The sequence below is a fragment of the Mus caroli genome, chromosome 11 (assembly GCF_900094665.2).
Source record: "Mus caroli chromosome 11, CAROLI_EIJ_v1.1, whole genome shotgun sequence".
In the NCBI taxonomy this organism is placed as follows: Eukaryota; Metazoa; Chordata; class Mammalia; order Rodentia; family Muridae; genus Mus; species Mus caroli.
The window spans coordinates 110,586,530-110,596,795 of NC_034580.1; the positions used below are offsets into that span (position 1 = coordinate 110,586,530).

The 10,266-nt window shown below is 49.2% G+C and overlaps 1 protein-coding gene across 2 annotated transcripts in view; it reads left to right on the forward strand.

Moving 5' to 3' along the window:
* The window catches only part of Dnai2 (dynein axonemal intermediate chain 2), a 32,014-nt gene that overhangs the window by 18,612 nt on the left and 3,136 nt on the right, over positions 1 to 10,266 (forward strand). The window contains exons 8-12 of one of the 2 annotated variants that reach the window (XM_021176625.2): positions 162 to 284; positions 5,626 to 5,849; positions 7,219 to 7,354; positions 8,257 to 8,403; positions 9,745 to 9,972. In XM_021176625.2, the coding sequence (XP_021032284.1) occupies positions 162 to 284; positions 5,626 to 5,849; positions 7,219 to 7,354; positions 8,257 to 8,403; positions 9,745 to 9,972 (858 nt within the window). The remainder of the gene's footprint in view (positions 1 to 161; positions 285 to 5,625; positions 5,850 to 7,218; positions 7,355 to 8,256; positions 8,404 to 9,744; positions 9,973 to 10,266) is intronic. The other variant, XM_021176626.1, reaches the window with a different exon arrangement.

Genomic DNA, 10,266 nt, shown 5'->3' on the forward strand with positions numbered 1-10,266 from the left:
AAAGAAAGAAAGAAAGAAAGAAAGAAAAGAAAAGAAAAGAAAAGAAAAGAAAAGAAAAGAAAAGAAAAGAAAAGAAAAGAAAGAAAGAAAGAAAGAAAGAAAGAAAGAAAGAAAGAAAGAAAGTCAGGGTATTCACAGTCTCAATCGCCCTTCCCTGCCAGGTCATGTGGTGGGACATCCGCAAGATCAGCGAGCCCACCGAAGTTGTCATTATGGACATTTCCAGAAAGGAGCAGCTGGAGAACGCCCTGGGCGCCATCTCCTTGGAGTTCGAGTCTACCTTGGTGGGTGTTTTTTGTTCTCCCTTCCTCAACCTCGCTTGAGGACAGCAGGCATGGGACCGCGTCGGGCAACCTTACTCCTTGTGAAGGCTTTACCGCGATCTTCCAGCAGGGGTCAGCAGAGCACCTCCAGGAAGGCTGCCGTTGACACCAGTTTGAGGCCCGCCTTTCTGAGCAGAGGGGAGCTTTAAAACCAGAGAAGCCCAGTTTTAGGAGAAGATCCTGTCCAGAACCAAAGTCCTCACTGCTTTGGCTTCATTTGGGGCCCTAGGCTGGTCACTTCTCTTCCTCGGGGTGTGTGTGTGTGTGTGTGTGTGTGTGTGTGTGTGTGTGTGTGAATAAATGGGAATTGAGGAAGGAATGAAGAACAGAGGAGCCAGGTGGAAAAGCGGAGCACAGACCCCATTAGAACCAAGTCTCAACAGACAGGGAATGATAAAGAAACTCCCAAAGCCAGGAATGCAGATGCAGGCCTGTAATCCCAGCACATCTGAGCTGGAGGCAGGAAGATCAGGAGTTCAAAGTCATATGTAACAAGTTTGAGGTCCTGTTTTGTTTGTTTGTTTTTTTTTAAAGTCAAAACAAACAACAAAACAGAAAACAAAAAGCCAGAGAGAGCCTTTGCATTTGTACACAAATTTGACCTGAGTTTAATTCCTGGATCGGGCTATGGAAGGAAACTGACTTCGGGAAATTGTCCTCTGACCTCTACTTATATATAGTGTGTCATAGTATTCATGGACACACACACACACACACACACACACACACACACACACACACACACACACACAGAGGGGGGATTATGATGATCGTGATGATGTTGATAATAAATAAAAATTTAATAACTCAAAATTGAAGCCAGAAGCAGAAAAATCACTGAAAATTCAAAACCGGCTGAGATCACAGAGAATTCCAGGCCAGCCAGCAGTACATAGCAAGACCATGTCTCAAACATAAAAAACCAAAGACCTATAAAAATAAAATAAGCTTAGAGTTTATCAGAGCAGTCTCAAGAGTGCATCAGAAGCAGAAAACGGACACTCTCCCCAAATCATGGCAAGAAAATCTCTTTGCAGATGGGTGGTGGCTTAGGCTGGTTCCTCCTCTAAATAACTGAGGCTCAAGCTTGGTGGCCCCACTCCTATGTCCTTGGCGGTGTCACTTATTTGGCTCACGGTCACATCATTCGTAGGACCTGGGGAGGCTTTGCCCTCACACCTGCCCCCAGCTTCCCCAGCCACAGGCCAGAGTTCACATGCAGGAATGATGAGTGGGAAGGGAGCCACTCACCCTGAACTCGGCCTATCTGGGGGCGTTCAAGAAGACATTGTGCCCTGATGCTGTGATTTCTAGGCCACGTGCTAAATGTAATGTCTCCTTTTCTCCACAACGGTCTGTGAGTACACAACAGTCCGTGAGTACACAACGGTCCCTGAGTACACAGCCTTTGCCAGATGTCGGCAGCTGCCATGCTCCTGTTAGGCTGGGGTTTTGTCCCCACCTCCCCACAAACAAGAAGAGTCTTGGTGACAGTAAGCCAAGGGCCCTGGCACGTGGCAAAGCTGGGACTTGAGCCCCAAGCTCTGATTCTGTGTCTACCCCATATGTCTGAGGCAAGCAGGCAGGGGGCTCTTCCCGGACCATTTATAGGTACACCGTGGCTGGCCTAATGGCTTGCTTCTCAGGTCCCCCCAAATTTGGTCTTTTTACTTCATACCCAACCTTAGTAGCTCAGTTTGTATTCTCTCTCTCTCTCTCTCTCTCTCTCTCTCTCTCTCTCTCTCTCCTCTTTCCTCTGTCTCTGTCTCTGTCTCTGTCTCTGTCTTTCTCTGTCTCTGTGTGATTCTCTCTTGTTACTGAATGCTGAACCTGGGGTCAACCTTTCAACACTAAGACACATCTCTAGGCTATAAATGTTTGAAAGCTCATAAAATTATCACCTACTCCCTTAACCATCATTATTCATTGATTTTAAAGATCTCTCTCTCTCTCTCTCTCTCGTGTGTGTGTGTGTGTGTGTGTGTGTGTGTGTGTGTGTATTCTGCCTGCATTTGTGTGTGCCACATGGCAATCCTGGTACCTGGAGAGATCAGAAGAGAGCACCCAGGAACTAGAGTTACAGATGTTTGTGAGTCACCATGTAGATATCACGAGTCAAACCTGGCTCCTTGGCCAGAGCAACAAGTGCCATCTCTATAGGCCTGCCAAACTGTTTGTTTGTTTGTTTGCTTGTTTAAGACAGGGTTTCTCTGTGTAGCCCTGGATATCCTGGAGCTTGCTCTGTAGACCAGGCTGGCCTCAAACTCAGAGATCCAACTTGCTTCTGTCTCCCAAGTGCTGGGACTAAAGGTGTGCGCCGCCACCACCCAGCTTCCCTCTTAACTTTTTATTCTGGACAAGTCCTTTGTATCCCAGGCTGGCCTTGAATTTACTATTTTACCCAAAACAACCTCGATTTTTTAAAAATTACATTTTACATATTTATTTTTGATGTGTGTGGTTGGAGACATGCTTGTCAAAGGACAACTTGTCAGTTCTCTCCTTCCTCTGTGGGAGTCTTCGGGATTGATCTCAGGCTGTCAAGCTTGACAGTTAGGGCCTTTACCCACTGAGCCACCTCCTAGACCCATGACCTTGAACTTCTGATCCCCCTGCCCCCACCATTTTTTGCGTGCCAGGTCACAGGTGTGCGCCACCGAGTCTGGGCTAACCACTTTGAAGGGCCAGTTCCACAGTGCCCTGCCCACTCGTAGCATTCTGTAGCTATCCCCACCACCTGGCTCTGGAATTTCCCCATCTTTCAAAGCTCTTTATTAAGACATGACATTTTATTTACCTTCTGGACAGAATAGAAAGAGCCTGGGAGGGAAGGAGCCCTGCCTCCCGTGTTACTGGCGAATATAATTTTACTTCCTCATAGCTGTGTGGGTTCTGCTGACTCGTGCTTTGACACGGTTCTTCCTCAAAGGATTCTGGTCATTCTTATGATTTCCAGAAAAGCTGGGCTTGGTGGTTTATGCCTTAATCCCAGCACTTCAGGCAGAGGCAAGCCTGTGAGTTGAAGGCTAGCCTGGTCTACAGAGCAAGTCTACAGGGCAGCCAAGGCTACATAGTGAGACCCTGTATCAAAAAGTAACCAAACCAAACCAAACCAACCAGCCAACCAACCAACCAACCAAACAAACAAAACCCCATCAAACCCCTTTGTCTAGCCCTCATTGTAACTGATTTTTCAAATGTTCAAAATGAACCTTAGGATCTCCTCCTCAAAAACTAGTTCTCTTGCCAAAACAAATATTATTCAAATTGAAACACTGTACCTATGAGAAAAACAGGTCGGTGTCTTTCTCCCTGAGATCTTAGCAATTCTCATCATTCTCTCTAACTCTATGACCTTGCCTCCTCCAGGGACCTGTAAGGAGAAGGGTCATAGAGCAATCGTCTTCCTTCCTTCCTTCCTTCCTTCCTTCCTTCCTTCCTTCCTTCCTTCCTTCCTTCCTTCCTTCCTTCCTTCCTTCCTTCCTTCCTTCCTTCCTTCCTTCCTTCCTTCCTTCCTTCCTTCCTTCCCTCCCTCCCTCCCTCCCTCCCTCCCTTCCTCCCTGTTTCCCTTCTCTCTCTCTCCCTCTCCCTCTTCCCCCCTTCTCTCTCTTCCTTTTTGAAACAGGTCTCAGATAGCCTGGGGTGTCCTCAAACTCGCTAAGTATTCAAGGGTAACCTTGAACTTCTAATCCTGCCTCCCCTTCCCCTCCTGACAACAGAATTTCAGCAATGCACGGCCATGCCTGTTTGTGTAGGGTTTGAACCCCAGTTTCCATGTCTACTAGACAAGCACCCTACCAACTGAGCTGAGGTCCTGCCCCTTCCTTTATTTTGTTTTCACACTCTTATTTCTTTTTATAATTTATCTTTGTGTGTGCATATGTGTGTGTGCATATGTACATGTGCATGAGCATGCATGTGTAGTGTACATGTGTATGTGTGTGCATGCACACAAGCATGCATGAGTGTGTGCTGTACTCTATGTATGTGTGCATGTGTGTATATGTGTGTGCCTGCAGGTGCAAGCATGCATGTGGTGTGTGTGTGTGTGTGTGTGTGTGTGTGATGAACCTGTGGAAGGCTCAGAGAGAACCTAGCGTACAGAAGCTGGCTCTCTCCTTCCTCCTGGGTTCTGGGTACCAAGCTTAGGTTGTCAGTTTTGGTAGCAAGTGCTGTTGAGTCAGGTCTCCGGCCTTGCCACAGATGCTCACAGGAAGGTTTCCAAGCTAGGCGGCAGGAGGAAGCACAACTGTAGTTCCCAGACCTGGAGGAGACAACTTGTGTCACTGGCCACCAGGTGGCTTCCTGAGTTCTGGCTGACCACCTGTTCTAAATTCACAGTGACAGCTTGAGTCAATTTCATTCTCCTGCCGGATATAGTTTCTGCACACTCAGGGAAACACTGTGTCCACTCTGGGCCTTGTTTATTCAATGTATAAACAAATATTTAAAATCCTTATGACAGCATTACCGGGGCTAGAGTGGTGGCTCAGTGTTTAAAGCACTTGCTATCCTTTAACTCCGGTGCTGTGGGAGAATGGAGACAAGAGGAGGATTGGGGCTTGCTGGCCGCCAGCCTATCAGAAAAGCAAGAATCCAAGTTCAGTGAGAGACCCCGTTTCAAAGGATAGCGGGAGACACCCAGTTTCTTCTAACTTCTGCGCACAAATGCACGCACACACGCACACACACAAACACACACCGCATACACACACATGAACACACACAAATTACATATACACACTGCCTACACACACTATACATACACCGCATGCACACATATGGACACACACACAAACAAACACTGTACATATAAACTGTATACACACACATGGACACACCAAACACATACATACACATACACATGGACACACACACACACACTGCACACACACATGGGCATACGCCCAAACACACACTGTTCACACAAACTGTGTACACACACTGCACACACACATACTACACATACACACACACACACACACACACACACACACACTGTACATATAAACTGCACACACACACATGGACACACCAAACACACACACATAGACACAGACACTGCATAGTATATATAGTAACACCTGTAGTAGGGTCCCCTGATGATCCTCTAGGGACCAGGAAAGCCAAGGATACCTTTATAAAGTGTGCCGGCCTCAAGAAAATTCCCAATGAGGCTGTGGAGTGGGATAGGACTCAGCCTGGACACAGCTGAAACAGAGGTTCCCAGGCAGCCTGCTGGTCACGTGGGTCCAGCCTAGAGATGATAGCCCATGGACCTTCTTCTTCTTCCTCTCCACAGCCAACCAAGTTCATGGTGGGCACCGAACAGGGCATCGTCATCTCCTGCAACCGCAAGGCCAAGACGCAAGCAGAGAAGATTGTTTGCACCTTTTATGGCCACCACGGCCCCATCTATGCCCTCCAGAGAAACCCCTTCTACCCAAAGAACTTTCTGACTGTTGGCGACTGGACAGCCCGCATCTGGTCTGAGGACAGTCGGGAGTCATCGATCATGTGGACCAAGTAAGGGGAGGGTTGCAGAGGAGCAGAATGTATGCAGGGGCCCACATCAGAGGTGGACGTGGTGGGGGCTGCCAGATGCTTTCCACTCAGCCCCAGGTGGGCATCTGGCTGTGTGAAACCACTGACCCCACACAGCAGGGGGTGGACAAGGGGCAGCCCCGATACCAGGTTCTCAGTCTCCAGCGTCCCATGCTGGATACGGCAGAGGAGCATATATTCCAGGGGGCATAATATTTCACCTACTTTTGACCAACCTTGAGAGATAAATCTACCTCTCTCTCAGACAGGGTTTCTCTTTGTAGCCCTGGCTAGGCTCGAACTCAATCTATAGACTAGGCTGGCCTCGAACTCTCAGCAATCCGCTTGCCTCTGCCTTCCAAGTGCTGGGATTAGAGGCAGGCATCACCCTACCAAATAATTATTTATTATTTTATATAAGTACACTGTATCTGCCTTCAGACACACCAGAAGAAGGCATCAGATCTCATTATGGATGGTTGTGAACCACCATGTGGGTGCTGGGATTTGATCTCAGGACCCCTGGAAGAACAGTCAGTGCTCTTAACCACTGAGCCATCTCTCCAGCCCCAAGGGATGACTTTTTGTTTGGGCTGGTAAGATGCCTCACTGGGAGAAGGCACTTGCTGCCTGGTGAGACAATCTGTGTTTGATCCCCAGAACTCTCTTGGGAGAAGGAGAGGACTGACACCTCCAAGTTAGCCTCTGACCTGGTCCACATGTGTGCTGTGGCATGCACGCACCCCCCCCCCACAACACACACACACAAAAATGCATTTTAAAAATTATTAAACCAAGTTGTCCACCAAACCAATCTTTGGAAATCCAAATGAAGGCCAGGAGGAATTATAGCAAACGTCCATCTCAGAAAAAAAAGAAAGAAAGAAAGAAAGAAAGAAAGAAAGAAAGAAAGAAAGAAAGAAAGAAAGAAAGAAAAGAAAGAAAGAGGGAGAGAGAGAGAGAGAGAGAAAGAAAGAAAGAAAGAAAGAAAGAAAGAAAGAAAGAAAGAAAGAAAGAAAGAAAGAAAGAAAGAAAAGAAAGAATCTCTGGGCACATCCTTCCTGGGACCCCACAGTGGATCCCAGTTCCATCAGGTCTGACACTTCGAGAAATACCAATGCCCAGCCCATGGGGAGAGCCACACCCTCAGATCCCTGTTAAGCTCAGCCTGGAAACCATCAGTGAGTGAGGCTAACTAGCAGACTAGCAGTCAGACCCAAGAAAGCTTCCTGTCCTGAAAGATTCAGAGACCTTGCCCCCTAGGAGAGCCTCGGTGAGAAGAGCCGTGGTGGGCCCCCAAGCCTTCTCCCTCCACCCCAGGATCCCTGATTCACCACCCTGGCTCCTACAGGTACCACATGGCTTACCTCTCCGATGGAGCCTGGAGTCCTGTGAGACCAGCCGTTTTCTTCACCACCAAGATGGATGGGACCCTGGACATCTGGGACTTGGTGTTCAAGCAGTGTGACCCTGCCCTCAGCCTAAAGGTCATATGTGTGGTCCCCCCACCCCACCCATACACCCTGGCCCTTGTGATCTGGGGTCCTTCCTGGATGGGCCCAGGTGTGTGTGTGTGTGTGTGTGTGTGTGTGTGTGTGTGTGACTGCTGCTCTTGGCTCTTAATATATGCACCTGAATGGGGCCTCTCTGAATAGGCCTCTCTGCGTTTCTAGCAAGCTGTGCTCTGGCCTCGGGAACATGGGTTTCTGTAGGAGCGAGGGACCTGGGGACCTGCAGCTGTGATGACTATAAGAATCACTTTAGGGAGTGTAAACAGAAGGGAAGGTCTGGGGGTTCCAGGCAGTGGTAGAGTTCTGGCTTAGCTTTCAAGTCTGAGCTCCACACCCAGCACCACGAGAAACAAGTTTTATCAGCTGGTAGGACACTTGCCTAGCATGCACAAGGCCCTGGGTCCTATCACCACAACTGTATATACCAGTGGTGGTGCTGCAGCAGCAGGATCAGAAGTTCAAGGTCACCCGTGTCTAGGTAGTAAGTTCAAGACCAACCTGGGCTACATGAGACCCAGACCCAAACAACAACAAAACAGGAGGGAATTTAAAAGAAGTAAACATTCTCTCCCCTCTCCAACTGTATATTTCTCAGATCCCTATATTCAGGTTCTCTGTGGCTACCCCATCAGCCGATATTAGCAACTTGTAGCTGAGAAACGCTGGCTGGGGACATGGGAGACCAGGGAGTCAGAGATCCGTAAGATGATGCAGCTAGGTCAACATTAGGGCTAGGGACCAAGGGTGACCTTCATCCACTGTGGAAGGGTGTGTCACTGGGGGATGGGGTGGGGTGTTCCAATAGGGCCAGATAATAGGATATGTGTGACTCCGGTTTTTATCCCCACTCTACCTGGTTCTGCTGGCTCCTTCAACAGGTGTGTGATGACCCACTCTTCTGCCTCCGGGTTCAGGACAATGGGTGTCTCATCGCCTGTGGCTCCGAGCTCGGGACGACCACTCTGCTGGAGGTCTCCAGCAGTCTCTCCACTCTGCAGAGGAATGAGAAGAACATAGCTTCTTCCGTGAGTGCCAGGGAGAGGCCTACTATGTACACGACCTGACCCGCGCCAGCTGGTCATATAGAGACCGAGTTAGGGAAAATGGGTTGCCATTACAGGGGAGGGCAGTGTGGGGTCCCTAAGCTGTCAGATCTGCCCTTGCTCACTTGCTTACATCCAGTAGCGCTGGCAGGGTCGGCTCAGCACGCCCAGGCTGTAAATCAGTTTGATGGAGTAAAAAAGTAAGACTTTTTGGCAGCAGAGCCTCTCAGTTGAAAGCTTAGCAGTCGCCCATAGAGAAGTCACATGGAAGTGATAAGAGGGGCACTGAGAGCCACCACTACCCCTCTCCTCACCCTGGAACACAGTCCCCAGCAGCACAGAGGCTGGGGGGTGGGGGGAACACACTGGCACTGAAGTTCCTAGTACTGAGGGTGGGATAGCATCCTGGCTGTTCCTGAGGCTGGGGTCTCACAACCAAGCTGGGGTCCAGGATCACCACATTGTCTTAGCCCCAGAGGGCATTGTCCACTGTAGCCTGTGTCCAGGGCTCTTTGGAATGGAGTAACTCAGTGGCCCTGCTCTGGGTTGGCCTTGATTAATGCACGGTCAGTGAGCACCTTGGATTTCAGATTCCCAGTCTTTGCCTGGGGCGCGCTGGGTTGTTGGCTTGTGCTACCATGCCCGATTTACATTTGGGGATCTCTGCTAGGCAGGCACTCCAATAGCTGTCCTGGATCTCTAGCCCTGTGTGCAGTGTGTATCTGTTTGTTTTGAGGCAGGATCTTACTTTGCAGTCTTGGTCTGTCCTATGTGGAACAGATTGGCCTTGAAATCACAAGAGCTCCACCCATCTCTGCCTCCTGAGTACTGGACTTAAAGGCCTAATGCCACCATATCTGGCTTAGATGTCTCCCCCCCCCCCCCATGCATGACAATTTATTTCAGTTAGGTTCATTTGCATACAAATACCTGAAGGCAAATGTTAAAAGTTTACATCATTGGAGATGTACTTTCAGAGATAAATTTACTTTGGATGTACAAGTATGTGCTGACTTACTTTTAATTTCATAGAAAATTGTTTAATACACAATGAATCTCTCATCTCTGGCATAGATTCTCCTAGACAGGTATTGCTAAGTAGTCCAGGCTGGCCTCAAACTTGCAACAGTCCTTCCTGCCTCAGTCTCCTGAGCACTGGGATCATAAGTATGCACCCGCCCACACTCCTGGTGTAGCCTTCCTCTCTTGATACAATCCCCAACAGACCTACCAGGGACCCGTGTCCATAGAAGCCCAGACCATGCTGGGGTTTCTAGCTATGCCCCACTTCCCCTGCCACCAGCTTGTCCCTGTCTGCTCCAGATATTTGAACGTGAGACCCGGCGGGAAAAGATCCTGGAGGCCAGGCACCGTGAGATGCGACTGAAGGAGAAAGGCAAGGCAGAGGGCAAAGAGGATGACCAGAAGGAGGAGGAGGCAGTCCTGGACCTTGACGAGCTAGTTGGCAAAGCAGAGGAGGAGTTCTTTGAAGTCATCTTCTCAGAGCTGAAGAGGAAGGAGGCAGAGGCCTTGAAGAAGAAACCAAAACCTGTAAGCACCTCGGCAGGGGCATGGGGACTGGGGTCTGGGAAGCAGCCACGAGGCCTGAGTTCTGCCCAACATCTGACCTCCTGGGTAACCTTGAGCCAATAGTTTTCTGGGATGGATCTTGACTGTCCACTGATAAGAGGAAAGACTCACTGCTGTCTCCTGAAGAAATGTGTCTCCCATGAGGCATCAGGTTCCTTGAGGGCCTATGCTCCATGCCTTGTGGTATGTTCCTCCCCACCATGGTAGGCTCATCTTCAACATGTATGGAGCCCTGCCCTCCCCCCCCCCCCCCCC